General features: G+C 34.9%; 1 protein-coding gene across 1 annotated transcript in view; it reads left to right on the top strand.

The window, feature by feature from the left end:
- Positions 1-2,446: 2,446 nt before the first annotated feature.
- The window catches only part of AKAP9 (A-kinase anchoring protein 9), a 116,686-nt gene continuing 93,868 nt past the window's right edge, over positions 2,447-25,264 (top strand). Inside the window, exons 1-9 of the mRNA XM_077776229.1 lie at positions 2,447-2,496; positions 2,858-3,028; positions 4,253-4,408; positions 5,242-5,439; positions 10,536-12,923; positions 16,898-17,111; positions 19,137-19,216; positions 22,024-22,162; positions 22,589-22,674. Of these exons, the coding sequence (XP_077632355.1) occupies positions 2,464-2,496; positions 2,858-3,028; positions 4,253-4,408; positions 5,242-5,439; positions 10,536-12,923; positions 16,898-17,111; positions 19,137-19,216; positions 22,024-22,162; positions 22,589-22,674 (3,465 nt within the window). The 5' untranslated portion in view covers positions 2,447-2,463. The remainder of the gene's footprint in view (positions 2,497-2,857; positions 3,029-4,252; positions 4,409-5,241; positions 5,440-10,535; positions 12,924-16,897; positions 17,112-19,136; positions 19,217-22,023; positions 22,163-22,588; positions 22,675-25,264) is intronic.

Here is a 25,264-nt window from a genome sequence, read left to right as displayed (position 1 = left end):
AGTAAATAGGTATTTTGAAGTAAGGTACAAGTAATATTTAAATATAATTCCTACAGAAAATAGTTAGAGTATGTTGACAGTGATTCAACAAGAAATAGATTCTACATGTTTATGTGTAATTTCTATATATTTTCATGTGTAATTACATATGTTTATCATTATATATATGAATGATTGTGTACATGAGTATATACCTATATATACATGTGAATTTTTTTTCCAAACAAAAGTTTCAGGAAAAACACACTTCTCTTTACTGTGTGACATACCCTTTGATGCTTTCTCTTTTTAATGCTGGTCACAAAAACTAAATTGATTAACTGACCTATAATTTAAAAAAATTATTTCTTAGAAGTTTGCATTGAGATATTTATGAAATAATTTTTGACAGATTGACCTGATATCAGTCATAACCTTTGTGATATTATATATTTTGGACTTGGATTCACAATGGATTTTACTATGACGAAGTTACATATTCACTTTGTAGAAAACAGTAGAAAAATTGATAGTTTATGAAGTATTTGGTAGTGTCTCATTAAGATTGCTAACATAGGAGCTGGTTGAATCTAGGACACTGGGCTAGTTGTGGAGGAAGTATTTTTGTGAGATGATACTTACCTCTATAGAACGTTTAAAAATTTTAAATGTACTTGACTTATACTTTCCTAAGTCTTCACGTTACCCATATAAATTGAGTAAATCTGTGAATTGAGAAAGAATGTATTAGTGCAGCCTAAAGGCTAAATAATGTAAGAAGAGATGTGTGCTCTACCCGTTAGGCATCAATAAAATAATTATCCACATTAAAACAATAGAATAACAATGTTAACTATTTGTGATTCCAGTATTCTGCTGAGTATTTCTATTCTAACTTCAGAATATACTTTAGTTTAGTTCTGGTGAATTATCTTTTATCTATTTACATGGTATTAAAATTTAAAAATATATTAATACTGATTTTATGTTTTTTATAATAACATGTAATTAAGTTTTGAAAATGGCCTTGTAGTATTTTAAGAAGCCAATACATACAAGTTTTTCATGTGTAATTTTGCTTAAGTTATAGAAAAATTAAGCTGACCACTGGCTATATAATGTTAGATACAATTAATATAAGCCCGTAACTTACTACAGAGTTGTATCATCTCCACTTAAAGGAGTATCCATTGCTTACTATTGTATTTGAAGCTTTTCCTAAAATCCATTTCATAACACTGTTACTATAACGAAAACATGTTAGTAGATGCTTATTAAAATGCTTTGTTCCAGAATCAAGAAAAGCTAAGTGAAATTTAGAAGGATTTAATTGGAAAGTTACTTCAAGTGACTTGATATTAATAATTTTAATAGTATTCCCATATTCTGATTGTTTTCACAAATTGCAACATTGTGTTGCCATAAAGATGAGTTGTTTTTTTTTTACTATAGTTTTGTTTTAAGAAAAACAAAGGAATAAAACTCTGTTAAAGAACTCCTAAATTATATCTTCACTATTTTTTTAATTTTTTTTTATTTTAAGTAGGCTCCACACCTGAAGTGGGCAGGCTTGAACTCACGACCCCTAGGGTCCAGAGTTGCATGCTCTACTGAGTGAGCCAGCCAAGTGCTGCAATATTTTCACTTTTTAAACTGATGTGGTTCATATCCTAATTCTAGGATATTCTGTCCTGTATTCTTAAGTAAAAACTTTATTATCTTGAATTCTGTTAATGTAGAATTGTGAATAATTAAGATGTAAGCAGGAATAAAATTCTTTTGTACACTGTTGGGGGAAGGAGGGGATTGTTAAATAGATTAATTGATCTGAAATTAATCTCCCACCAGATCAACCCAGGAGACCTACTCTGTCATCCTTCTTCCTCCCGTCCCCAAATGTCTGTGGTAGAGAGAGGCAGTAATATGTTATGGAAAATCTCTACATCAGTTAGGGTTGGCATGGCTGTAATTTCCCCAGGGGAAAGTTGGGGGAGTGTTGTTTACCTCTTCATCTCATACTTCTTGACCTGATTACCAACCTCCAGTGACCTTGCACCAGTAAACGATTTTACTTTAAAATGAATAGAGCTTAATCAGACAATAATTATTTAAATGATTATAAGGCAGTGTTTTGCAGAAGAGATTTTAGTAACTTGAGGTCTATATTTACCCTTCTGAAGACAAAATAGAAACTGCACTTAGTTACAACTTAAATTCACTTAAAAATGTATGTAGTATAGTATCTTCTGGATTGTAAGCACTCAAGTGTTTTAGGAATCATTGGCATTTGAAATGATCATAATGTCTTTTATATATTTAAATATCACTGTATCTGTTTTTGCCAATGAGGCATTTTCCCTATCCATAAAATATGCGCGAATACAGTTAGCAGAAATATGACTGTTAGCTTTAAATAAAGTTCTATCTAAAATCATAATATATCAGGAAATTGTTTTTGTACAGGTAAATGGTTGCAGTTTTGTGATGAAAACAAGAAAGCCCACAAATTTATTAAGGGTACAGTATTTAAAGCTACTTACAATACTAATGTTTTACACTATTTAAAACCATCTGGCTTACTAACAAAGCCTTTTCCTGCATGCACTTCTTTCTGCGTGAGATTTCCAAATGTTTTTAACGTTTAAGAAAACAATTAGCTACCTTATGTTACAAAGCTCAGTTATAACAGAATTTGTAGATATCTTGTTTTTGCTTTTAAAATATATAGCACATTAGTAACAAAGTAGGTAAATTCCAGTAAATTCTCAGGTGATAAGTGATATTTTAAAGTGAACTTCACTGTGGAATTCAATATTTGAATCCCTCTTCCTGAGGAATGTTGTTAGTATGAATTATTAAATATCTTGGATTGATTTAGGAAGAAGAATTTGGGGCTGATGATTCTTATTCTGAACATGGAGCACAGTACAATCAGACCCACCTAGAGATGATGGAAAACGAATTGGCTGGCAAACAACATGAGATTGAAGAGCTGAACAGAGAACTAGAAGAAATGAGAGCCACCTATGGAACTGAAGGGCTACAGCAGGTGTGCTTACTTTATGTGGCTTTTGTTTTGTTACAAAAACAGGAAATCTGAATGCCAGTGTATGTACATCCTTTAAAAATGAGGTTTTTAAGTCGTAACTTAAGTTCACTCATAATATTTGTTTTTTTAATTTTTTTTTTTAACATTTATTCATTTTCGACAGAGACAGAGCATGAGCTTGAGGGGGGGTGGGGAGAAAGAGAGAGAGAGAATATGAATGAGAATCTGAAGCAGGCTCCGGGCACTGAGCTGTCAGCACGGAGCCTGATGTGGGGCTTGAACTCACGGATGCTGAGGTCATGACCTGAGCTGGACACTTAACTAAGTTGGACACTTAACCAACTATGCCTCACATAATATTTGTTCTTATACTTATCATAAACAACCTTGCTTAACACTAAGATTCCATGAACAGGGGTAATAGAATCTGAAATCTTTTATTTAACTTTATGAGATAGCTAGGCTGAAATCACTTCAGTAGAATAAATGTTTTTTGTAATTAACCTGAGAGAAAATATGGTGCAAACCACATCAGAATATTATGACTTATACTCACTAAAAATGTCAACAAGTCCTTGTAAAGGGACCTCTTGTGGTTCAAATGACATCTGTTGTTTGCGGCAGTCAGTTATGAAAACAAGGTGAAAAAGACCATTGATGAAGATGACAGAATACATCTTAGTTTCATCCTCTACAGGAACAAGTGAGAATTGAACATGTCTATGATGATGTTGCCTAGGAACAGATTGGGGCATCCTTGAATATAAAGGCATTTGTCCTTCTAGAAGCAGATAATCGATAAGTTAGACCTAGTGTATTTTGTTTATTCAGGTAATTTTTTTTAAGTTGATTTGGAAGTAAAACCAGTTTCTGCAAGATAATTTTTTAAATATGAATAAGATTGCTTACAAATTACAACCTGCCAGTGCATCTAGTATATTTTTGAATCGTTACCTGTACTCCTAATCAGGGGCACCTGGGTGGCTCAGTCGGTTAAACATTTGACACTTGATTTTGGCTCAGGTCATGATCTCATGGTTCATGGGACTGAGGCCTGCACCATGCTCCAGCCTGACAGCATGGAGTCTACTTGGGATTCTCTCTCTCCCTCTCTCTGTCCCTGCCCTACTCACACACGCTCCCACACGATCTCTCTCTCTAAAAATAAATAAACTTAAAAAAAAATAAGTCTAACACTTAACTATTTTCACTGATGTCTTTTAGTTACAAGAATTTGAAGCTGCCATTAAACAAAGAGATGGCATCATAACCCAGCTTACTGCTAATTTACAACAAGCAAGAAGAGAAAAGGATGAGACAATGAGAGAATTTTTAGAGTTGACAGAACAAAGTCAGAAATTACAGATTCAGTTCCAGCATGTAAGTATAACTAATAGAACAAAATTTATTAGATTTTTGGTAATGAATTTTTAAAAAAATGCTCATGATTTTCAGAACCAATTTAAACTTGCTTTATAATGTATCATGTTGGAAAAAATAGTGAACACCTGTTATTATGTTAACAAAGAATTTAACTAGTTCTTGTGTGGTTTCTTTCTCTTATTTTCTTTGTTTTTCCTTGTCTGTATACTGAAAGCCTACACAATCTTTTAAGTCTGATGGGTGGATTTTTGCAGAAATTAACATGTAGCCACATCCTACATTTGCCAACCCTGGTATGATTTTATTTTATTTTCTAAAATGGTAACTAGACAGAATATATTCCATTTACCTTTCATCAGAGCCATAAAAATGTAATTCTATTAATCATGGTTTCTGATGGCAGATACAGAAAATAATTTGAGATAGGTTAAGCAAAAGGGAGAAATTTAATGTAATACAGGCTTATATTACAGAATTCAAGGTGGAAATACAACCAGGCCTCTGAAGGGGATTGGAATCAGAAACGAGAAGGACATCAGGAATCCAGGAAGTACTGTCTTTCAGGCCCTATTTCTTTCTGTAGGTCTGCCTTAGTCTTCCCTATTTTACTAGGCTTTCTGTGCTTTGTTATGGAATCTTACTGTTCAGCTTGGATAATGTGCCCATACTCATCTGATAAGCCATGACAGCATGTTTGATGGGGTTTCAAGCCTATGAATATAGCAAATTTCCCAGAGAGCAGTTGTGAGCTGAGCAATGTCCCCAAAGATGTCTGTTCCCTAGTGCAGTCACTTCAGAATTTAACTTGGGGGTTTCATTCTGTTTTTAAGTTACAGGCTAGTGAAACTCTGAGAAACAGCACTCATAGTAACACAGCTGCAGATTTGTTACAAGCCAAACAACAGATCCTCAGTCATCAGCAACAGCTGGAAGAACAAGACCATTTATTAGAAGATTATCAAAAAAAGAAAGAAGACTTCAAAATGCAAATTAGTTTCTTACAAGAGAAAATCAGAGCATATGAAATGGTATGTTTATTCTAAGGAAGTTAGCCAATGTACAGCAGCTTTATAATTGAAATTTTATGCAAGTATTTATCTTTTTGTGTTATATACATGAATTACAAAATTTCATAATTAAGAAATGCTCTCTATATAAAACAACTTATTTGAAAAGCAATTGGGAGTCTTAAAATAATAGTTGTTAAGATGATACTCATTACTGAGTTTCTTGGAAGTGATCAGCCTACGTTAAAGTGAATTCTCAGGTGAATCTAAATTTATAAGCATAATTAACATTCTTTTTTTTCTTTTCATCTATAAGTATGTCTACTCATTTTAGCAATGGTTATGAAAATCTAAAAATATTTCCAAGACAAAATGAAATTTTATGCATTTTAATTATCAAAAAATATAGTAGATTCTCTTTTCATGGTAGTTATGTTTTTTATAAGGTTGTGTGGAATACTTACGTAGCAAATTAGTAATGGGGAAAAGGGGGGATATATATATAACTCATATATTTATATTTGTTTTTATGTCTGTAACACATGTATGTATGTATATGTATGTAAATATGTGCATTTGTGTGTTTATATACATGCACACATATATCCTACAGAATATATTAGTGTATACATATATACATACACACACATAACCTGTCTCACAGATTATAATCTTAAATCCTGAAAGGCACTCATCTCTGTAGATGATATTTATTTTTCAAAAGAGAAAATGGGGTCCACAAGTGTTAAGTGACTTGACTGAGGGTGCCCTGCTGACACTTGTCAGAGTTGTGACTCAAACCCATACAGCTGGCCCAGAGCCATATTTCTTGTGTACTGCACTGCCCCCTCTTGTCTCCATTCTCTTCACCATTCATGCTTTCCTAATGAGGTCTGGCTTCATAAGGGAAGTGACTCAGGGTAGGCTTTAGGAGGAGATATTTGACACAGGTGTGTAAGTTGGAATAACCTCTCTGTAATTAGATTTTATTTTCTCAGCAATAGGCGTGTGCGGCACATAGTAGATACTCAGCATTCATTGGGTAAATAAGCAAATACATTATGAATCTGAACTGATAGAGATAGGAAGGACATTTAGAGAGTAGAGTGTACATAAAGTTCCAGGACAACAGATGTTAAAAATATATAGGTAGCAAAAAATAGTTTAACCAGAAATAGTCTTTGAAAGTCAGCCTTTATAGGGGCGCTTTGGTGGCTCAGTTGGTTAAGCGTTCAACTTTGCCTCAGGTCATGATCTCACGGCTTGTGAGTTCAAGCCCCACATCAGGCTCTGAGCTGTCAAAGTCTGTTTCAGATTCTGGTCTCCCTCTGTTGTTCTGCTCCACCCTCCCCCCACTGGCGCTCTGTGTCTCCTTCAAAAATAAAACATTAAAAAATGTTTTTAAAAGTGAGCCTTTATACAAATATTTTCAACATGTATAATATGAAATGAAGCAGCAAAGATAAACATTTCTTGGGGAGCCTGGGTGGCTCAGTCGGTTGAGTGTCTCAGTTTGATTCAGGTCATGATCTTGTGGTTCATGGATTCCAGCCCTATGTCGGGTTCTGTGCTAACAACTCAGAGCCTGGAGCCTGCTTTGGGTTCTGCGTCTTCCCCCTCCCCTGCTCATGCTTGGTCTTTCTGTGTCTCTAAAAAATAATAAACATTAAAACAATTAAGACAAAGAAAGTGAGCCTTTACAGGAGGAAAGAGTAGAAAGATAGTCTAGGCCTCATTATAAGAGCCTGGAAATTGGATTTTGTTGTATTTATTATAGTCAGCAGGCAGTATTATTTGAAAGTATTTAAATTTCAAATCATTATTTTATTTTTTAACATTTATTTATTTATTTATTTGGAGAGTGAGAGAGACAGAGTACACAAGCAGGGGAGCAGCAGAGGGAAGGAGAGAATCCCAAGCAAGTTCTGCTTTGCTTCTGCACCTGAACAGAAATCAAGGGTCAGACGCTTAACCAACTGAGCCACTCAGGTGCCCCAAATAATTCATTTTCATTGGGGAAACCCTTTGTTTATTTGAATGCTAGCAGAATACTTTTTTTTTTTTAAGTTCATTTATTTTCAAAGAGAGAGAGAGCACATGCAAGCAGTGGAAGGGCAGAGAGAGAGAGGGAAAGAGCAAGCATCCCAAGTAGGCACCTTGCTGTCAGCGCACAGCCGGATGCGGGAGCTTGATCACACAAACCTGAGAGATCGTGAGATCATGACCTGAGCTGAAATCAAGAGTAGGATGCTTAACCGAATGAGCCACCCAGGTGCCTCTGTTAGCAGAATACTTTTATATTATCAGTCTCTCTTTTAATTTGTTTTCCTTTATTTTTGAAACAGAGCACAGACAGGGGAGTGACAAAGAGAGAGGGAGACACAGAATCCAGAGCAGGCTCCAGGCTGTGAGCTGTCAGCACAGAGTCCGATGTGGGGCTCCAACTCACAAGCCATGATATCATGATCTGATCGAAGTTGGGTGCTTAAATAATTGAGCCACCCAGGCACCCCAATTATTAGTCTCTTCTTTATTATGTATATATTTTTAAATTTCTCTTTATTTTTATTTTTGATTTTGAATAATTCCCCCTGAGCAGTAGTTCCGTCATATCAGCTGAGGGACTAGAGCATTGGGGTGATAGTTGAAACTGTCATGATGATTACAGCCTCATTCTCTTTGCCCCTAATCTGAACTTCCCATGGTGCAGTGGTCACAGCAAGAAGTATATTATTCCCCACTCTCTCAAGTCTGTTTCTAAAAATAGAAGGATTGTATCTTCAACCACAGGGCTGTCTTTTGTAACACAATAAACAGTACTAAGAAAAATGAACAATGAATTTATATTATTTAATAGTTAAATGAAGAATTCTTGTTGTTTGCAGTTATATCACATGTTGGAAAATTTTGAATTAAGTGACACTGTTTTCTGAGGTTTCCTACCCTCTGAATAGAAAATCAGAAAATAGAAGTATTAACAGATGTTAATATTTTCAAGACTAAGTACTTATTTAACAGTTCAACTGAAGTTGACCTCTGTGAACTAATTTTATTTTCTTATAGGTTCCAAATGCCTTTTGGATACTTTCTAGTATATAAATGTATTCCATTTGTATATAGTACAGTGTGCGTAAAATACATTAATACTTTCATTTTCTTTTAGTTTCAAACATTCTGTGAGGTAGAAGAAATAATATTTTACAGATGAAAACACTGAGATTTAAGAAATTAAAGTGACTTAAATATCATATTACAATACAAAAGTCGGAAGGCTCAGTATTTGATAATAACTTACGATGACATTGGATAGAATATGTGATACCAAGAAAAAAGCTGATAGGATTTTCTCAGAAAGGTTCATAGGATACCATTCATTACCTTAGTTAATTTATATAGTTCAGATTCTGGCCTTTGACTTGGGCCTTTTAACTATAGAGAATAAAGTGAGGGTTTTTTGAGGGGCAGTGGATGAGGGGATGGACTAAATGGGTGATGGACATTAAGGAGGGCATTTGTGGTGATGAGCACTGGTGTTATATGTAAGTGATGAATCACTAAATTCTACTCCTGAAACCAAAAGTACACTATATGGTATCTAACTTGAATTTAAATGAAATCTTGGAAGAAAAAATAAGTCTGATTATTATCTTCTATCATCTGAGACTTGAGCTATCGCAGAGGTACGTTCATATTTTCCAAGTTCAAGAGGCTAGATGTTTAAATCTTGAAGATAAGATTATTAATTTACAGTGAGAAATGATTATCAAAGGGATCTGCATACTTCAGGTTGATTGGATTTTTCTATGGGCAAATGAAATTTGAAAAGCCAAATAATAGAAAGTTATTTAGTGAGCATGAGATCAAAAGACATTAGAGGAATTAAATGTAGCATTATGCTACGATAACCTGATGTATCCATCTCACAGTAGGAAAAGTCATGCCTGTGGGTGAAATTCTTAAATTCTGTTTGCTATAACCCCTTACATTGCTTTCTGTGTTAGGTATGATTTTCCCATTTGGATCAGAATTCTCAGTCTCACGGCACCTGGACTGTGCTGGAATGTGCACTGCCAACATTTCTGTCTTGACACCTTCCTTTTTCTAGGCTTTGACACTTTTTATTTAGATATAATAATAAATCCATTCAAGGTGCCTTTGACTCCTCTTGGCCTTAGGACTCCTGACTCATTTAGGTGATTTTACTTGCCTACTTGCATTTGTTCCATTCTGTGAATTAACTTTCTTTGTACTTGGTACTTCAGCCCTTAAATATTTAGGCAACTAAGTAACAGAGGCTAAACTTTGTTTCTAGGGCTTTTGCCCTAGATCCCTGAATATCCCTTATGTGATAACACTCTTAAGGTGATTATAAATATGCCTTGGCCTGTGTCCTAGGCTTAGGGTTATATACAGATCCAAAATAGAGTCCCAGGTCAGAAGTAGAAAAAAAATCTGCCCTGCTTTCAAATTTCTCTTCAAACCCAAAGTTTAGGGCCAAGTTGATTTGCCATAAATGATGAGGTTGTTTTGCATGTCACTTGAAGTTCAGCAACTTATGTGTTGGATATCCCTAAAATTTCTGATTTACTTAGCCACAGGAATGAAATTAAGGCAGACCCATAAGAACCTGTTTTTGTTGTTTTGGTCTTTTCATAGCATTTGCCCATCAAACACCTTCAAGTCACTAGAATACATGGAAGGAATCTTGATTTATTTTTACTACTTTCTTCTAGAACTGTAGAGAGTATATAGTACTATAGGTATAGAAAATATTAAGTACTTAGAATGTTTGTTAATAAGAAAGATGAAAATATAATGGTTTAGACATTTTAATCTTACTAATTTTGAAATTAATGTTTTTAACCATAGCAGTGTAAGAAAAATTTCTTTTTTCCAGGAAGACCAATGCTGCTGTAGTGTTTGCTCAGAAGTAGTGTTGGGTACACAAGTCTTGTCTCATTGGCTTGGGAAAAACTGAAGGGAAGCCTAGCAGTTACTTTTTATAGAATTATTGAAAAAACAGACTTCTCTCAATATTTTGGTATTGAGGTGAAACAGTGTAAGTTGCCAGAAACTAAAAATGACATTTTTATATTTTCATGTTTTTCTTTCTAAAGGAACAAGATAAAAAAGTAGAAAGCTCAAATAAAGAAATACAAGAAAAAGATGCAATCATTGAAGAACTAAAAGCAAAAATAATAGAAGAAGAAAAAAAAACTCTAGAGCAAATGGATAAAATCATAGCCACTGATAAATTACTAGAAGAATTACAAGAACAGGTTGTACAAAAGAACCAAGAGATTAAAAATATGAAATTAGAGCTAACTCATTCCAAGCAAAAAGAAAGACAGTGTTCTGAGGAGATAAAGCAGTTAATGGGGACAGTTGAAGAACTTCAAAAGAAAAATCATAAAGATAGCCAATTTGAAACTGATATTCTACAAAGAATGGAACAAGAAACGCAAAGAAAGTTAGAACAGCTTCGGGCAGAGCTGGATGAAATGTATGGGCAGCAGATAGTACAGATGAAACAGGAATTAATCAAACAACACGTATCACAGATAGATGAACTTAAAATACAGCATAAAGGAGAAATGGAGAATGCTTTAAGATCATATCCAAGTATTACAGTTAATGAAGATCAAATAAAAGTAATGAATATGGCAATAAATGAACTGAATATAAAACTGCAAGATACTAACTCTCAAAAGGAAAAACTCAAGGAAGAATTAGGAGTAATTTCAGGAGAAAAGTCTGCTCTACAGAGACAGCTTGAAGACCTTTTTGAAGAATTGAGCTTTTCAAGGGAACAGATTCAGAGAGCTAGACAGACAATAGCTGAACAAGAAAGTAAACTCAGTGAAGCACATAAGTCCCTTAGTACAGTGGAAGATTTGAAAGCTGAGATTGTTTCTGCATCTGAATCCAGAAAAGAACTAGAATTAAAGCATGAAGCAGAAGTTACAAATTACAAGATAAAACTTGAAATGTTAGAAAGAGAAAAGAATGCTGTATTAGACAGAATGGCTGAATCACAAGAAGCTGAATTAGAGAGGCTGAGGACACAGCTTCTGTTTAGTCATGAAGAAGAACTTTCCAAACTGAAAGAAGATTTAGAAATCGAACATCGAATAAATATTGAGAAACTTAAAGATAACTTAGGCATTCACTATAAACAGCAGATAGATGGCTTACAGAATGAAATGAGTCAAAAGATAGAAACCATGCAGTTTGAAAAAGACAGTTTGATAACCAAGCAGAATCAATTAATTTTGGAAATTTCAAAGCTAAAAGATTTACAGCAGTCCCTTGTGAATTCAAAGTCAGAAGAAATGACCCTTCAAATCAATGAACTTCAAAAAGAAATTGAAATACTCAGGCAAGAAGAAAAGGAAAAGGGTACACTCGAACAAGAAGTTCAAGAATTACAACTTAAAACTGAATTGTTGGAGAAACAAATGAAGGAAAAAGAGGATGACCTTCAAAAAAAATTTACACATCTTGAAGCAGAGAATAGCATTCTTAAAGATGAAAAGAAAGCTCTTGAAGACATGTTGAAAATGTGTACTCCTGTTAACCAGGAAGAAAGATTAATTTTCACAGACTCCATTAAGTCCAAGTCCCAAGACTATAAATGGCAAAAAGAAATAGAAGTACTTACAGAGGAAAATGAGGTCCTCAAAAAACAATGTATTCAGCTAACTGAAGAGATTGAAAGGCAAAGGAACACTTTTTCATTTGCTGAAAAAAATTTTGAAGTTAACTATCAAGAGTTACGGGAAGACTATGCTTGCCTTCTCAAGGTAAAAACTGATTTAGAAGACAGCAAAAACAAACAAGAAGTAGAGTATAAAAGTAAGCTTAAAACACTTAGTGAAGAGCTTCATCATTTGCAAAGAATAAATCCAACTATGGTGAAAATGAAAAGTTCAGTTTTTGATGATGACAAAACTGTTATAGGAGAACCCTTGGAAACTGGTGAGGTTGTTGAGAAAGACACAACAGAACTAATGGAAAAACTTGAGGTAACCAAGCGAGAAAAATTAGAACTGTCACAGAGGCTGTCTGATCTTTCTGAACAATTAAAACAGAAACATGGGGAGATTAGTTTTCTGAGCGAAGAAGTTAAGTCTTTAAAGCAAGAGAAAGAGCAAGTTTTATTGAGATGTAGAGAGCTGGAAATCATCATTAATCATAATAGGAAAGAAAATGTAACTTTGTGTGATGTTCCAGTAGACTCTCTAAAAGATGGAATTGTGACAATGACAAGCAAGGATTCTGGAGACTCAGTTTCTAAAATAAATAAAGATTTTGGTGAAGAATCAAAAATAATGGAGGGAGATAAAATTCCTTTGGAAAATAGGACTGTTGGAAAAGAAGGCAAGCAAGAACAGTTGTTTTTGGATCACTTGCCGTTAGTGACAAATGGATCATCCCTTGGGACAACCGAACCAAGTAGAAATGATAAACTTCAGTGGGAACTCAGTGTACTTAAATCAGAGAAGGTATGTTTACTTATTTATATGTTAAAGCACAGTGAAAATGTACATTTCACGCAAATAATGTTTTCATCTTCCTAAAACCTAAATCTTAAAAGTGAATGAAAGGGAACCGTGTAATGTAATTCTCATTTGGGGCTCTCGTCTATCATTGACTTTATCTATTTTTACTTAGCACGACTTTTGATATTGGGGTAATGAATTTGAGCCCCACATAGGGCGTAGAGATTACTTATCTATTTTTTCTTAAGCATTGTTGCCTTTCAGTTAATTTATGTTACATATTCTGTTCAGGAAATAAAACATAGTAATGGTTTCACATTTTCTTTGGAAACACAAGAGTTTGAATACCTTTGTTGTGAATCTGAGTTTTTAAAAAGGTTTTTTTGTAATATTATGTTGCAATTAGAAAGCTTGATTTCAGTATTTTGTTTCATATTAGTATTTTCAAAGTTCAAAGTTTAAAAATTAACTCTTAAACTTTTTAGTACTTTATATAGTTGTTATTCAGTAGTTATAAAACCATAAAAAAAAAATCTCAACTTAAGTCCCAAGGTTTTCCCCAAGTACTGAAAAGCTGAAGGGGGTAAAAAGTATTCATTCTACTTATAACTAAAGAATGCATAAGGAATAATAATAGATTGTATTTACTATTATGTACGTAAAAGAAAAGAATGCTGTATTATACAGTCTAATAGAGTTAGATTATAATAGCTATTATACATAATAGCAGATATTACATATGTATTAAATATAATAAAAATAGATATATAATAATAGATTACTCCTGACCAATATACAGTTTGAGAGATACTAATATTAGAAGTAACTGGAAAATTCCACAGGGCACTTTGTGTAATGTTGCTAAATAAGGCTTTAATTTTCTTCATTTATGCAGCACATATTTATCAAATGTCTAGCTAGGTATAGGGAGTATAGTAACAAACAAGAGAAAGATTTCCTGCTCTCAAAGAGCAGGAATATATTCTTGTGAGGGAGGCAGACAATAGACGAGGAAGCAAGTGGAGTAGTTATAAGTGGTGATAAGTCCTATCAAGAAAATAAAGCATAATGTGATATAGATTGATGGGTAGTGGTAGTGACAACTTTAAATAGGGAAAGTCTCTTAGAAGAATTGACCTTAGAGCTGAAATCTGAATAATGAGGAGGAGCCTACCAAATGCAAGTTAGGACAATTGTGAAGACCTGGGTGAGTTGGAAGAACCAAATGAAGATGTGTTTAGTTGAGTTTGAAAGCAGGAGAGTGGAAGGAAAAATGTTTGAAGAAGAAAGAAGAGACTAGATCTTGGAGAGCTTTACAGAGTTTTTAAGAAGTTGAGACTTTATTCTATACACAATAGAAAGCCCCTGGAAGATTTTCTCTTTTTACTTCTAATAAATACAGGTCTTTTGATGGAATTACATTATGATAAATCTCTTGTAAATTGAAATCTCTTAAGTTGAAAATGAAGATAATGCACTTACCCTGCTGAACATCATAGCTTAACCTAGTCTACCTTAAATGTGCTCAGAATACTTATATTAGCTTATATAGGGTTGGACAAAATCATCTAACACAAAGCCTATTTTAAAATAAAGTGTTGATTATGTCGTGTAATTATTGAATACTGAAAGTAAAAAACAAAATGGTTGTCGACACACATGGGTGGCTCAGTCAGTGAAGCATCCAACTTCGGTTCAGGTCATGGTGCCACAGTTTGTGAGTTTGAGGCCTGCGTCGGGTTCTGGGTTGACATCTTGGAACCTAGAGCCTGCTTTGGATTCTGTGTTTCCCTTTCTCTCTGTCCATCTCTCTGTCTCTTTCTCTCAAAAATAAACATTAAAAAAATAAAAGAATGATTGTAAACGTATTGGTTCTTCATCCTAGTGATCATGTGGCTGACTCGGAGCTCTGGCTCACTTGCTGCTGTCCAGCCCCACAAGAGGTGCCATACTGCATATCACTAGCCTGGGGAAAGATCCAAATTAGAAATTTGAAGTATAGTTTCCTACTGAATGTGTATCACTTTTCTACCATTATAAAGTCAAAAAATCCTGGGCCATAAGTTGTAGACTGTATATTCACATTTATGATCTTATATCAAAAATAAAGATATTTTACATTTAATAACTTATAGTTTAAATATTCAAGTTGCATAATGTTAATGCTTCATTATTAAATGCCGTGTTTTCAAATGCATAATGTGATTTTAATTCAATTATTCTTACAAGGCAGAGAAAATCTAAATTTTCTAAAAAGATTTAATTGGGAGTGAATTTGAAGCTGTCAAAATGATCAGATTTTCTCAGTAAGAATTTTACTTTCTCTTCTAAAAACATTTTCAGTGACATTCAGATACCCTCTCCTTGACATTAACTTACATGAAGTAAAGAGAAGCAAACCAGTAAATCCCTTCCCAGTTGTCACTTCCATGACAAACCCCCTTACTGGTGGAGAGGAGAGTAAACTGTGTGTGTGTGTATAAAGAAGCTCACAGAAGAAATAGATAATTTTATACAACAGTAACACGTACAAGCAATCTATATATGCTTAGAAACAGTGCTAAGTCCCCCCCCAGAATACGTTACTCTTGGACGAAATTAACTGGCTAATAAACATGAAAAGGTACTTTCAACCTTATGAGTCTCACAATAAAATGTGTTGATATGGGGATATGAGTTCTCACATATGCCATTAATGTCAGTGTAAATGGGTACAGTTACGGAAAACATAATTTGGTAAAATTTAATACATTTAATGTACATTATCGATGACCCTGCAGAACCATTTTTAGGTTGTTCTCAGTTTGGTCCCTGACTAGCAGTATCAGCAGCACTTGAAAACAGGTTAAAATTAAAGTTTTGGGCCCCCACACCAGACCTCCTAAACCAGAAGCTCAGGGAAAGGGCCCAGCAGCCTGTTTTAATAAGCACTCCAGGGTATTCTGGTGCCTGCTAAAAGTTTGAGAACCACTTTATGAGGGAAATTTGTATATTTGTACAGGAGCATATCTAAGAATTTAGTGCAGTATTTTTGAAATACCAAAATATTAGAAGTAATCCAGTTGATCTCCATGAAGGAAATTGACAAACTGTGGTGTGTTGACGTATACTGTACCACAGTTAAAATAACCTCTATTTACATGGCTAGATCTCCATCTATTGAATGAGAAAAATGATTTACAAAATAAACACCATTTTGCACCATTTATGTAAATTCTTAAAAACATAAAATATATATTGTTTACATGTACTGAAAAGTGATAATGCAAGAAAAAGAGTGGACTTGTTGCAAATGTATGATAATAATTGCCTCTGGGGAAGGAGAAATGGGAACATAGTGGATTAAATCTTATTTATGTTTGCTTTCTAAACCAAAAAAGTATGTAGAAAGGAGAAAAATGGGGAAAAAACAAAATGTATTTATTTGGATTGTGAGTACATTTATTACATTATTCTTTTCATTTCTCTATATTTAAAATATTTTTATTTTTATTTTTTAAATGTTTATTTTTAGAGAGCGTACACGAGTAGGTGAGGGGCAGAGAGAGGGGGGTAGAGAGAGAATCCCAAGCAGGCTCATGCTTTCAGCGCAGAGCCTGTTGTGAGGCTCAATCTCACAAACTGAGATCATGACCTGAGCTGAAATCAAGGGTTGTATGCTTAACCAGCTGAGCCACCCAGGCACCCCTAAAACATTTTCAAATGATGAGGCAGGCCCTGCTACTACTATACCATCTATCAAAGCTTACCATGAAGTTGAAGTAATGGCAGTATTGTGCTACTTTCTTTGAAAAAGATAGGTATATCAATGCAACAGAAAGAAGCAAGAAAAAAATTAAACACCTCTTATATGAAGTTTTGAACTGTGATTTCATGTATTTCCCCCATGAAGTCAGTATATGCAAAAAATAGAAGTTATTTTAAAATTTTAAGTCATTTAAAAATATTCTAATGTGTATATATATATTCACTTCAAGAATGATTTAAGGCTACAGATGGAAGCTCAGCGTATATGCCTCTCACTGGTTTATTCAACTCATGTGGATCAGGTTCGTGAATATATGGAAAATGAAAAAGATCAAGCTCTTCGTAGTCTTAAGGAGGAGCTTATTTCTGTTCAAGAGGAAAAGATAAAGGAACTTCAGGAAATACACCAGCAAGAGCTACAGAATATAAAAACAAAAGAAACCGGTAAGTGGCTTCTAAAAAAATTGTAAGTACTATAAAACAAGTAAATATCACTTATAGCCTACCATTCCATTATTCTGTCCTTGTCTTAGAACCCGTAGAGGAAAGTAACTGTATATCCCAGTCCTGGATTCATTTGTTCATATAATCACTGCATATTTTTTTAAGTGCTTGGGAAATCTAAAATCACCGAATCATTTTCTCATAGTTGTAATCAAGTGGGAAAGCAATATAAAATAAACTCTTAGAAAACAATAGATCATTTTCCATCATAGAAAAATGACTAGAAAGAATGGAAGAAGAAAGGAGAAAAGATTCATACTTTCTGGGAAGAAGAATAGAGTGAAGATGCAGGCAGGGGTAGGGAGGTTGGGATTTTAGGGAAGGTTCCTGAGTGTTAAACATAGAGGTGTGAGAGATTGTAGCTATTTTGGAGAATGAGAGTTCAAGTTACATGAGAAAGTAGGGGTGGGGGGGGGGGATAAAAATGTTAAGATTGACAGGAAAGGTTTTGTAGACTCTGACTGAACTATGTTTAAGCTTCATGCTGTATGAGATAAGACCTGTAAGATTTTAAGTAATGAGAGTAACAGTAAAATTTTATTTTGAGGTAACACCGTGAGGCAAATTCAGGGAGGTGATTAGTTCTGGGAAGACCAGTTAAGCAACTTGGGAGGTAATTCTGCTAACAATAAGAGGCTGAATAAAATGTCATTGAGGATGGAAAAGAGAGTCAAAGAAGTAGGCTGTAGTCTGCAGCTAATATTAGGAGGAAAGGGGGAAAAATTGAGAGTGACCCAAAAGTTTCTAGCTTGGGTAACTGGATTGAAGGTGACTCTAGTCACTAAGTGTATGCAGAGCAGATCTGTGGGAAGAATAGTAAACATACGGAGTTAAAAATACCATCTGACTTTTTAAAAAAGAGTTGTCTAGTAGCCAGTTAAAAATAGAAGTCTGAAATGCCAGAGGTTTAGGCTCAAGATAAAGATTTGGAAATCAAAAGATAATTTGAGGCCACAGAAAAGAATGAGTTGTCCTAGAAGGCTGCAGAGTGGCCACTGGGAGAAGCAACAACATAGAAGGAATCTGAAGAAGAAGACAACTTGTAGTTAGCTTTTGCCTCTAGTAAAGTAATCACTCTATTAACTAGACTTCCTCTGTTCAAAACATCTCTAGGTTTTCACCCTTGAGAATGAGGTGGTTCCTAAGTTCGTCTGGTTGCTCTGTTGAACAGAGTAGAATTTAAGGGGTGGCTCACATATCATATTTTCCACTTCAGGAGTTCTTTGGGTTCGAATGTAATAAGATTTTTAGCATGTATTATTTTTATTGATATCCTCTTTAGATATAATCTGTCCAGTGATTTTTCAACTATAAGTTAATTAATGGATCCACTAATGGTTGATGAAGTTAGTAATGACCAGCGTTTTTTTTTTGTTTGTTTTTTTTTAATGTTTTTTTATTTATTTCTAGGAGAGAGAGAAACAGCGTGAGCAGGGGAGGGTCAGAGAGAGAGGGAGTCACAGACTGAAACAGGCTCCAGGCTCTGAGCTGGCAGTCAGCACAGAGCCCGACGCGGGGCTCAAACCCACAAACCACAAGATCATGACCTAAGCAAAAGTCGGACGCTTAACCGACTAAGCCACCCAGGCGCCCCGACCAGCATGTTTTTTAATAAATAAAAGTACAGTAGAACAGAAACGTTAAAAGTGTATAGCATGTAGAAGAGTAATGATTTGTGAAATTCTAGTTTAAGTTTTCCGTGGATGTGTATAATAGGTTACAATATATGACATATTGCGGAGTTGTAAAATTTTTAAGTCACCACTTTATACCATTTTGTAGGATATAAACTGACTCTTACAGATTATCTGAGACCATTAACAATGAGCAGTAGAAAATAACTTTTTAAGAAAGACTTTAAAACTAATCTTATTGTAAGGGAGGCTTCCATTTGACATAGGTTTAAGATGATAATAGTTCTTCAGTATATAAATTAAATGTTTAATGCAGTGTCTGTTCTGTTAGGTGGTGATGTGAAGCCTTTACAAATGCTCATAGGAAAACTACACAGGGCAGTGTCTGAAGAATGTTCTTATTTTACACAGGTAAGATATTAAAAAGTACTTTTAGACAGGAAATGCTATATACTTCAGAGCTGCACTTAGAAAATATTCCTGAGTTTTTAAGTTTAAAATGAGCACTTAAATGTTTTCTGATAATCTTTTGAAACAAGAAATAGAGGCAAATTATCTCAGAAGTAGAACAGACAAAAGGTGTACCTAATACAGAAAACAGTGGACCAAGAGAAACCAGAAAAAGTCTGTTTCCTGCCCCTGCCAACTTTGGTGGTTGAGTGTATCTGATGACTTACCTGGGGAGATTGCACAAGACCATTGAGATATGATTTCACACTTCAGATTGCCAAAGTCTAGAAACTCTAATTATGCCAAGTACAATTATATTTGTGAAGGTGGAGTGAAATAGAAGCTCTTATACACTCTTGGTAGAAATGTACTACCTTGAGAAGGAGATTAGCACGGTATATTTTTGAAGATATATACATCCTACAACCCAAGCATTTGTGCACAACCAGATCTGTTCATTGCTAGAGTGTCTTTATTAAGATAAAAATGGGAAACAACTCAGATTCCCATGAACAATGGTAATAAATAGTGTTATCTCCATGCACTGGAACCCCATTTAGCAGTGTTTGACATCTGTACTAATATCAGTAAATCTCAAAAGTATAAAGCATGTATGCTAGAATAATTACCTCTGGGTAGAGAAAAAGCTAAATAAAATGGGTAAGCAGTACTTAAAACAGAGAGCTTTAAATCTATATGTAATGCTCAGTTTCTTTTAAAAAAGTATGGCGATAATATGACAAAATTTACTATTTGTTAAAGGTGGGTAATAAACTATTTTTCTGCATATTAGAAATTGTTCAGAATTTAAAATCTGTGCTTTGGTTTGTCCCTAATCTCTATCCCAGGCTTTTGTATTTATAAATTGGAGGAAGAGGGTGGTATTAGTTGGGACAGGTAGAGCTACCTTACTGATTCTGATTATCTAGGAAATTGTCCAAAAAACAGTATTGCAAAAACCTCAAAAAGTGACAAACAACCACCTCTACGACGTGTCTTGATTCAGCTACTCAGCAGTGTCCACCTCTACCTCTGAAGGGTTCAGGCATTGTGCTTTCATATCTGTTGTTATTCAGTAAATAATGGAAAGAGGGCCCAATTTGAATTAGTTCAGTTATGAGCTGACTTTATATATATTTTTCCTTTTATTATCACCAGATCCCTAATCTCAAGTTGAAATATGAATCACTTATTCTAATAGAGGGGTCCTCTGAGGGTTCTTCATGAAACCTGGTTTTGTCACTAACCATGTTGCCGTGGACTAGTTTCTTCATCTTTTTCAGTCCATTTCTTCATTAGTAAATGGAGTGATCATTCAGGTTTCTACCAACTCTGTTATGGTAAAATTCCATTTTCGAAACTACTGCAAATTCAATACACTCAATTGACAGTAAAGTGTAACTTTTAAGCGAATCTCAAGAAATAGCAGTAATAAACAACTTACTTTTTATTTATTTTATTATTGTTTTTTGTTTTATTTACTTCTGAGAGAGAGAGAGAGACACTGTGAGCAGAGGAGGGTCAGAGAGAGAGGGAAATACAGAACCTGAAATGGGCTCCAGGCTCTGAGCACACAGCTCGATGCGGGGCTCGAACCCAGGAACCATGAGATCATGACCTGAGCTGAAGTCGGATGCTTAACCAACTGAGCCACCCGGGCGCCCCTAAACAATTTGTTTCTTTCCAGAGGTTTCATTGTGTGCAGCACAAAGGTGAAACTTAAATTGAGGGCTTTTGAAATGATTACGGGTCATGTGTTGTTTTTAAATGATGGTAGAATTGTATTTTGCTCAGAAGAAAAAAAATAATGTTTCAGATATTTTTTTTTTTTAATATTTTTATTTACTTCTAGGAGAGAGAGACAGAGAGACAGCATGAGCAGGGGAGGGTCAGAGAGAGAAGGAGTCACAGACTGAAACAGGCTCCAGGCTCTGAGCTGGCTGTCAGCACAGAGCCCGATGCGGGGCTCGAACCCACGAACCGCGAGATCATGACCTAAGCGAAAGTCGGACGCTTAACCGACTAAGCCACCCAGGCGCCCCAATGTGTCAGATATTTTTAATTTGTGCATATAAAGCATAGAATTCTACCCATGTGTTAAAGAAAATAGATGAATGTAATCTACTTCATATAGTTTTTTTTTTTTTAATATAAATTGTAGTTAACATACAGTGCAGTATTGGTTTCAAGAATAGAGTTCAGTGATTCATCACTTACACACAATACCCAGTGCTCATCACAAGTGCCTTCAAAATTTATAGACTACTTTCTAGTCATAATTTTTTTTGAGTAAGCTCTATGCCCATTATGGGGCTTGACCTCATGACTGCAAGATCAAGAGTCACATTCTCTGCCAACTGAGCCAGCCAGGCGCCCCAGTCATCATTTTTTAACTTCTTTCTTTGTTTTCTGGTGTTTTTTTTCCAAGGGTAGTTGGCATTACAGAGATAACATCAATCTAAGATCCAAGCTAGAAAATGGTACAAGCTATATTCATTATTAGAAGCAGGAAACCGTAGTTTTTGCAGTTAGGATTATCAATATTTTTCCACTGTAAGAAGTATTTTATGTCTTATCTATATAGAGAGAGATTTAGACTTAACCATTTCTTTCGCAGATTGATTTGGTGTATGGAATAATGTTTCCTTGCTGATTTTTTCTGTGTCATTTTGACTGTATTTTGCATGTTAGGAAAATAAGGTTTAATGATTTTTCAGAGGCAGAAGTAAAAATTTTTTAATTCTGTAAAATACTAATTTTGTTAATAGACTTTTTGCAATGTCCTTGGTGAATATTATACTCCTGCTATAAAATCTGAAGTAAATGTAGACGAGAAAGAAAGTTTTGGTGTGCATACTTCTGAAAATAAAGAACAAGAATTGCAAGATTATAGATACGAAGTTCAAGGTAATCTTACAGTCTTTTTTTCTTTTTTCTTAAATGTTTATTTTGTGAGATAGAGTGCAATCGGGAGGGGCAGAGAAAGAGGGAGAGAGATTCTTAAACAGGTTCCACACTCAGAGCTGAGCCGACACAGGGCTCAATTTCAGAGCCATGAGATTATGACCTGAGCCAAAATCTAGAGTTGTACACTTAACCAGCTGAGCCACCCAGGTCCCCTTTTCCACATTATTTTCTTAAGTCAGTTAATGTGATGAACTTTTACTTTTAATCATGATTCAGTAATTTAATATTTTTTCGAATTCATGAAATCTTATATTTAATACACATTTTTATTTATGTACTGCAGTAATTGGCATATAAAGAGAACCAAAGATGCCCACAAGTTTCCTTGTGAAATAAAATTATTTTAATTGTTTATTTACCATCTAGATTTTCAAGAAAATATGCAAACTCTTCTCAACAAAGTGACAGAAGAATACAACAAACTCTTGGTACTTCAAACACGATTGAGTAAGGTCTGTGAAATGGAAAATGTATTATAATGTTTTCATTTATTGTATCATGTGCTGTTTTGTAAGCTTCATCACCTAAGCATTTCTAAAATAAGTGAACATGAAAAAGATGAGGGAAAAGTGATATATTCATAGCATCATTGATCTAAAGAAATAATCTGCAAGTTGAATACTTTTTACCCCATTTAAGAGTTTTCGAAATACTGATAAAGTAAGATATCTATATATATATATAGATATAATGTCAAATTGTAAACTTGGTGAAGCAGTTGTATTTAATTTTATATGTAGCAGCTTAAAGTAGCGGGTCTGTTTTAGAGAAAAATGGAATTAGTATAGTTTAGAACATAGCTTATTAGTTTCACACAGTGTTAGATATTTCAAATTGTTTTCAAGTAGTTGATTTAGAAGGATATGCATATAAAACTTGGTAAGACAATATAGATGACATAGTGTAATTTATTAACTGTATCAGAAAGATAAATAACATATATTGGCAAAGATAAGTGTTATAATTTTCATGTTGTAGAAAAAATCCAGAAGGATCTCTCTGTCTGTTTATTTGGGGTATTTTTGATGTCATTCTGTTTAACTGGGCAGATTTGGAAGATTTAACTGACAGGCAGCGAAAGTTGTATCGCTGATGGGGGTTGCTTTGACTGCTAAGAAAATTAGATGCAGCTGTGGTTTGATGACACTAGGTAATCATGGTCTGACATTAGCCGGACCCTCAGGATCACTTGACAGTTCTTTTATGTAGTAATTTACCTTCTCACAGTCTCTTCAGTGGATATTTCTCAACTTTACAACTTCTTTCAAGTCATATATTCCACTTCTGCTCCCCCTTTTTCTTTGTATTTGGCCTTATCTCCTATTTCTCTGCTAGTATCAGAGCTATCAATTATAAATCATCTCAGCCTGCTACCTCTAGACCATATGTATTTCTTTAAATATCTGAATGCCCGGGGGTGCCTGGGTGGCTTAGTCGGTTAAGCGTCCGACTTTCGCTTAGGTCATGATCTCGCGGTTCGTGGGTTCGAGCCCCGCGTCGGGCTCTGTGCGGACAGCCAGCTCAGAGCCTGGAGCCTGTTTCAGTCTGTGACTCCCTCTCTCTCTGACCCTCCCCTGCTCACGCTGTTTCTCTCTCCTAGAAATAAATAAATAAAACAAAACAAAACAAAAAATTTAAATATCTGAATGCCCTAATTTATTTTCTTTCTGTCTCAGAAGTTATTCCTTTCCATAACCAAGGTTATTTTGTTTCCTGTGACTTTGTTAATATCCCCTTCTACCTCCACCAAGATTCTTCCCTTCCCTCTCTTCTGTGATTTCAGCTGCTTTGTCTGTGTTTTCTCTGTTTTTCTCTGTTTCTGTCTTTTCCCCTCACACATTCCTCTTGTCTCTCCGGTTTAGAACATAACTGGTCCTCAATCCCTCATCTTCCTTTGTGATTCTCTTTCTCTTTCATGGTCACATTGTTTGAAAGAAAAGACTATAGCTAGAACTTCCCCATCTCCTCCTCTCTTCTCCCCATTGTAAACAAGCTTCCAACTTCCACTTCACTAAACTTTGATCAAAGTCAGCAGTGAATTCTTAATTGTCAGATTACCTTTCTGTTTTTTTACCTTCCTTGTTTTCTTTCTTTCTTTTAAAAATATGTTGCTTCTCTTCATGGCAGTACACAGTGAAAATATTAAATAGTGTAGGAGGGTTTATAGTAAGCAAGTAATCCACTGTCATGGATTTGTGAGTCAGTGAGTGATGTGTCATTTTGCCTCTTTCTTTTTAGGGCACTGAGTAGGAAACAGTTTGGTTTGATGAGACACATACCTCCCTTCCCCAGTGCCAGAATGTAGGAGGCTTACTCTGGAACACAGATACCCACACTTCTTTAGTTCGTCCCAAGGGGAAAAAAAAGTCAAAAAGTAAAATTCATAGGTTAACCCAGTAAGGTAGCTGCAACCACAAAGGCATCCAGAGGTTGGTTGTGATCAAACCCAGCACTGCAGTATATCAGTATCTAACCTGTTAGCTTCATCTTCTAACCATCCTCCTCATTTTAGCCATACTGAAATACTCTCAGAGCTTCCCAAATGCACCCTGATCTTTCACACCCTTGGCCTTTACTGCATGCTGTTTCTTCTGCCTAACACTGCCCATCAGGTTCCAGTCTGCTTGGTGTGTTCCATCTAGTTGGTTCAGATGTTATTTCCTTTGTGTCCTCTTTACCTGTTTTCCTTGACCTAGGCATTTCTTCCTCCATTCTCTTAGCCTTTGCTTATTGCACTTAACTTTTTCCATTAATTATAATAAAAAGAAAGTAATAAAATGCAAGTTTGTACAAGGAACTATGGGATGAGGGAAAAAGGGGGACATAATGATATATTTAAAGTAACTCACTTCTTAGATTCTAAACCCTTCAGAATCAGGAAGTCTTCTCTTTATTTTTATTTCTTCTTAGCGTAACCCTTGGTTGGAGCACATGGTAAAGGTTTAACAAATGTTTGCTAAATGAATTAAGTGAAGAAATATATTTAGAAAAGTAGGCTGGTAACTGAAAAATTTACCTGATGGGCTTTATTTCCTTCGGGAA

The sequence above is a fragment of the Crocuta crocuta genome, unplaced genomic scaffold (assembly GCF_008692635.1).
Source record: "Crocuta crocuta isolate KB4526 unplaced genomic scaffold, BGI_CrCroc_1.0 scaffold37, whole genome shotgun sequence".
NCBI classification, from domain to species: Eukaryota; Metazoa; Chordata; class Mammalia; order Carnivora; family Hyaenidae; genus Crocuta; species Crocuta crocuta.
Note: the sequence above shows the minus strand (reverse complement) of the source record. Positions and strands in the feature narration are given on the sequence as shown.